The sequence below is a fragment of the Solanum lycopersicum genome, chromosome 4, assembly GCF_036512215.1.
Source record: "Solanum lycopersicum chromosome 4, SLM_r2.1".
NCBI classification, from domain to species: domain Eukaryota; kingdom Viridiplantae; phylum Streptophyta; class Magnoliopsida; order Solanales; family Solanaceae; genus Solanum; species Solanum lycopersicum.
The window spans coordinates 42,860,642-42,867,135 of NC_090803.1; the positions used below are offsets into that span (position 1 = coordinate 42,860,642).

At 33.1% G+C, this 6,494-nt stretch overlaps 1 protein-coding gene across 1 annotated transcript; it reads right to left on the bottom strand.

The window, feature by feature from the left end:
• Nucleotides 1–2,364: 2,364 nt before the first annotated feature.
• LOC101257854 (WPP domain-associated protein) lies at nt 2,365–6,283 on the bottom strand. The gene is made up of 4 exons (XM_004237625.2): nt 4,078–6,283; nt 3,870–3,999; nt 3,452–3,553; nt 2,365–2,505 (listed from the first exon to the last, which is right to left on the bottom strand). The coding sequence occupies exons 1-4, from the start codon at nt 6,273–6,275 to the stop codon at nt 2,365–2,367; spliced, it is 2,571 nt and encodes an 856-aa protein (XP_004237673.1). The 5' UTR covers nt 6,276–6,283.
• Between the last annotated feature and the right edge of the window lie 211 nt (nt 6,284–6,494).

The following is a 6,494-nucleotide window of genomic DNA, read 5'->3' on the forward strand; positions in this document are numbered from 1 at the left end:
GTTGTTTTCTTTATAGAGTTGTTGACATGGCCTTATTGTACGATGGCTTTAAACCTATATATACTTGTTTGTTTTTTAATTGTGGGTGGTTGTCATGGAGCATAAGCAAGTGGTTTAGAACGATCATCTTAGTCCCAGGTTTTGGCATTAGGTTCTAGCTGCAGTCATCGAGTTCAGAAGGGACATATTTTTCAGCTCAAGATTATACATGGTTATACATTAGAGAGACTGATAGATTGCATAGTGTACTTATATTGATCATTTGGATAGAGGGTCATAATTAACAACATATTTCTCAAAATGTCCTTATATTGATCATTTTGGATAGAGGGTCATAATTTACAACATAGTTCTCAAAATCTTTCCAGAAGGATCTAAGGATGCAAATCAACCTTAGCAGATCCTTTCATCCTTAGAATGACAACCAAGACAAATGTACAATCTAGATATTCGAGGATATGTTACCGGCATGTGTTCTAGATTTCAAAGGAAATTAGGATGATAACTTGCCACTTATTGAATTTTCTTATAATAATAGCTATCTTTACAACGTCGGTATAGCTCCATATGAGGATTTATATGGAAGAAAATATATACCCTCTCTTGATTTGTTCGAGGTTGGAGAATCGGGGTTGTTTGGACCAGACATAGTGCAGCAAGTCATGGAACAAGTTAAGTTAAATAGAGAATGGTTGTTGACATCTTAGAGCCACCATAAATCCAATGTGGATGTTAGGCATGAGCATGAGACTTAGAGTTTGATGTTGATGATTTGGTCTTTCTTAAAGTTTCGTCTATGAAGGGCGTAATTAGATTCCATAAAAGGGGAAAATTGAGCTCAAGGTACATTGTTCCTTACCGTATCTTGTGATGGATAAGTCGAGTTATCTTCAGAGTTATAGGTGGTACAACCGGTTTTCCATGTTTCTATGTTACGGTTGTGTATCAGATATCCAACTCGTGTAGTGCCAACAATAGATGTTCATATTTAAGAGGATCTATATTATGAAGAAGTCCATGTTCACATAGTAGATAGCCAAATAAGAAGATTCTGAATAGAGGATATAGCTTATGTGATAAGTGTTGTGAAGGAGTTGTAGTGTTTAGGAGCTAAGTAGGAAGTTAAGGAAGACAAGAAGACTAAATATCCCCACTTGTTCTCTCCTTTATATTATTTGAAGAGTAAATGGAGAGTAGACTCGCATTTTAGTATATAAGGTATGTTACTTATGTTCTAGATTAATTCCTATATTGTTTTCTATGTTGCCATAAATATTATTATCATTTGAGGATGGATGTTGACCTTAAGGAGGAAGTATGACTCCCAACCTGTTTGAACATTTGGATTAACTAGTGCTTTTAGGATAAGAGTAAGAGTATTTAACATATTAGGAGGGATGTTTTATAAGGTATTTTAATTGATCAAAGTTCATAGGTTAAGTTTTGAAGTCAAGAAAGTTGGGAGAAGTTTTTGTAAACACCACTAAGAAATTCTCCAGAATTTTGGGTCAAATGTCTCAACAATATTCTCCTAATATATAAGGAGTTAGACGCCTATAACCTATCAAATCGAAGGTATACAAGTGTAGTATCAAACTCACTAAAGAGTTGGTCCATGCGACTTTAGAATAGAGATTATGCATGTTTTTGTGAGACTGCGTAAGTAAACACCTCTAAGCGGGCCTCCCTAGTTCCTAAGTTAGTGGTCTTCCCCTTTTTCGTATTTTTTTCGCTAAGAAAAATGAAAAACCATAAAAATTATTAAGTAAACTTCCAAATACTCCTCGGGTGTTTAGTTTTTCAACTCATAAGTTTAACGAAAGTTGCTCTAGGTAGCGAATTTATCACTATGGTATAATTTTCTTATAGATTTAGGCTCTGTTTGTTAATGTTGCAAGGTTGAAGATTCTTAAGCTTGATATTTCAAACATTTTTGTTGATGTAATCTTCTTCTTACCACCATCCTTCCTAATTCCATGTCCTAGTATCATTTTTACCAAATTTCTAACTCATGTCGTGGTGTCTTTAATTTTGTTGTTAGGGGCAGCCCTTTGATTGAGTTTGGCTGGTATTATTGAGTATTGATTGTGTTAAGGTGTCAGAAAGAACGGGGGCACACAATGTTTATCCAACACTTCAAAACAGACCTGCAATGCATCCCCGAGACCCCCAGACAATGCACCACAATTTCCCACATCACACGCAACAGAAATGAGCTCAATCGAAGCTCTAAAGGCCAAGAACTCAAAGTTGGAAATTTGGAAAATCGAATTGAATTCGGGATTGATCACCATATATCATAAGCTAAATGACCTCCAGAAAAGCGGGCCCCAAGTTCGCCACTTAAGTGGTCAATTAGACCGGTTAAATTATACCCTTCTCTGCAAAAGTGGAGTCAGGGCCTGCAAATGCAGGGTCAAGGGACCTGTCCTTCACGAATGTAACAATAGGATCGCGAATGTAGAGATCGAAATCAGTGGCCTCCACAAACGTTTCACTAGTCAACTGAAGTTGAAACTTAAAGGTTGCTGCACCAACTGAGCATTTGGAGTTGAAAAGACGTCGACTGCATGTTCAAGATTTGTTTAGAACCCCGTGCATGCAAAAAAATTATGCTACCCTACCAAATCCACATTATAGACTCAACAGAGATGTCGAAACTTTCAACAAGGGTCGTCACAACAAAAAGTTGGTTTCACACCCAAGCTTCTTTTTAAGGAAAAATTCACAAGGTAGCTCAAAATGAGCCTAGAAACCTCGGGACCCGCATCAAACGTCCTTCTAAATCGAAATTGATATTTTAGAGCTACCAGAATCGTTAGAATTACATTCTAAGATCGTTTACCTAATTTCTGATCAAAGTCAACCGTACAAGTTTTAGAAGATCTAAAACATGAAAACTCGTATAAAGGTTATCTGAGTGACCAAGTAACCAAACTATCAATCCATGCAAGTCACTAATGACTTAGGGTTGCTACAGAAAATCTCTAAACACCAAGAATATTAGAAAATGAAGGAAACGACCTAAAGGGGTATTACAACAATAGTAGAGAATAATCTTTTAACTATGATTAAAATATATTGTTTAGTAAACTAAATTATAATCATTGAATTGTTAAGATAACAAATGTCTCAATTTTAATGTGGACCCGGAGGAAATGGAGAAGATGCTTAGTGGAGCATAGGCTAAAAACTGTACTATTTCACATTTTTCTTGTGGATAGGTAGTTCATACTAGGAGATTTTGTTTACCCACATATAAACAAATGAATACATTATACAAAATGTAATATTTTAAACTTTACATTTTAAGAAGAAGATAGACAAACAACTTCACCAATCAACTCGTCTTTGATGAGCTTTAAAATGTCAAACACCTACAGTAAAAATAAGTAAATAAATAAATAATAAAATAATGGATATATAGTGTTATGTTTGGATTATGGTTGACCTGAAAGTGGCAAGACAAAATAGTTGAATTTTGATCCAGTATAATGTATATATTCTTAAGAAGATGCAAAAGTTCCTCCACTTGATTTCCTAGCAAATCCACCTGTACAAATATCAATTTAGTTAGTGAGTATCAATCAAGTTGTTTAGCTATGCCAATTGATTTTTAAACTTAAATAATACTCCCTCTGTCTCATTTTATGTGAGGTAGTTTGACTCATCACGAAGTTTAAGAAAGAAATAAATACTTTTAAAACTTGTGATTCAAAATGAATAATAGTAATTTGTGTGTCTGTAAATGATTTCATTAAGAATAAAATAAATATTTTATAATTAAATTGTTATTTTATAAAAAAAATTGTCATTATTATTGAAACTGACTAAAAGAAAAAGTACATCACATATAGATTAAAATATACCTCAGTTTCAGCCAATTTTAGATTCTGACATCTTGCTAAGAAAGCTTTCTTATAAAGTAATTTCTTTTTCTTCATTAAGGCAATTGGTTCAATAATGAAGTTGTGAAATTGATGTTTCAATTCCTCTATCCTGAAAGAGGTAATAACATTATTATTACTCCCTATGTATATACTATGGGGTTGTTCAAATGAACTAAGTCTTGAATACCTCAGTGACTTCATCTCTAGATTTTGAACAACATTGATCTCAAATTCTTGAATCATTTGATGAAAATCAAATAATTGGGCTGAGATCAAAACATTATATGGATTAATAAGTGTAATTTGGTTGTCGTCTATTTTTGCAATAGACTCTTGTGATGGTTTTTTAGTTTCAACTACAAGACTAGTATTGTTTGTGTATGCACAATCATCACTACTTATGTCTAATACATCAGGTGAAACGTCAAGACTTTGCTCCAAATCAAATAATAATTCTTTGCACGTAGATAGTTGTTTCATCGTAATTTCTAGTTTTTCATTGACAGAACTGAAAGTGCACACATCATCATTCAACAACCATTTAATTGTCTCACACTCCTCAAACCCTTCATATCCTAAAATTTCTTGTTCATTGTGTTCTTCTATCTCTGAACTTGCTTTCACCATCGGATCTTCCTTTGTCTCGAGACATTTTAACGTAGAATCAAGTTTTTCAATCTTGATTTCCTCAATTCTATCAATTTCTACCTTCTTATAAGGATGATTCAAATAGTTTAACATTTTTGTATGAACATCTTTTACCGCTTCAACCATCATAAACTTATAAAAATCTTCTCTTATCTCGACCTCCATGTAAAAATCATCTATTTCATCCTTCCATGCCTTGAACATTTCCTTGTATAAACCTTCATAAATTATCAGATAAATCTCTTCCAAAATTAGTACTTGCAAATTTAAATTCTCCGTATCTTCTTTTGGTACTCCCACATCATCTCTTATGATTTCGCAAGTACAATCATTTGTTACCACTTTATCTCCTATAGTAGACTTGGATATATTTTTCATAATGTACTTCTCTTTACATTTCACATAACTTTTATCGACTAACTTAAGGCTCAGAGAGCTTATATCATCTAATCTTGTGATGATATTTTTTACCATTACGTTTAAGAAATCAACTTCCTTCTCTTTCTTGTGTAATGCAGATCTCTCCCCTCTAAATACCTCTTTTTTCATATGATTTTGATCTTCTAATTGCTTTCTAATAACAGACTCGTGATCCTTAATCAACTTAGCAACATCATTAATATTTCCACTAACTTCTTGGTAGTCCTCTTGATCAATGCTTGGTAAAGGTTCGCTACATGTTCGTTGTATTTTTGTCAAAGGACGTGGTAAATCTTGATTGCTAATAGTTTTATTTCTATCTTCATATTTATTACAGAAAGCCTCTAGCTCCTCGCGTAAAATTGTCATCTCACCGATAAATTCTTCCAAGTTATCATTTGAAAATTCAATTGGAGTTTGATCACCTAACTCTTGTTGAAAGTCACTAATGAAACCTCTTAACAAGACATATAATATGTCTTTCTCAAAAATAACAATCTCAACGTTTTCTTTTAAAGTGTCTTGGAATCTATGTTTGATATCTTGAATGAAGCCTTTTATCAAGATAGATAATGTATCTTTCTCAATAGAACACTTCCATTGCTTTTCTATAGGAACCATCTCACCATTATCCCTTCTACCAAATGCAAAATCTAAAGTTTCATTTAAAATGTCTATATCACAACTCATTTGTTGAATCACGTTGTTCTGTTCGGGGCACAACGAATCCTTCATCATAGGCTTTATTTTAGGAATGTGATTGTAACTTCCATAAAAGATACTATCTTTTTGGAATGTTTCCTCATTTAGAAGTTCTGAATCTGATTTCGAGTCGCTAATTTCATCTTCTTTATTCTTCTTGACTAGTAACTCCAAATCTAGGGAACCTTCACTCATTGTTCTCTGGTTCTCCAACTTATCACGAAGATAAAAGACTTCTTTTTCTTTAGATTTCAGAATTTCTCTAAGCTTTAATTCATTTTCAATTCTCTCTGTTAATTCTCTGTCTTTCTCATTGATTAGGAGCTTCATTACCTCAATTCTTCCAAATAGCCAATGCCTCATTTCTGTTAAGTCTGAGATGACTTTTTCGCGGTTACTTTCAAGGATATCAGTCTCTTCTTGAATTATACTTAAGCCTGATTCTACAAGAATTACTGCTAATTCATAAAATTTTGATCTCTCATGAAGAAACTCAATTGATCCAGCTTCACACTGCACCTTTTCATGTGCTTTGTCCATTGCACATCTTAAAATTCCCATCACTATTCCATCTGATTTTGATCTACAATCTATTTCACCAAACAAGTTATCCATATTTTTATTCAAAAATACAACTACACACTTTTTCTTTTACATTAATAATGTGAATTGGTATAAAATAAAAATAGACTATTGTATAATCCTAAACACATGCAAGAAAATGTGCATGACTTGTTCTAAATTGTCAGAATATCCAAGTAATTTCCCATGAAAGCGGTAGAAGAATTATTTTTATTAGTATTTAAGTTATAGCGAAAATACACAAGTAACCTC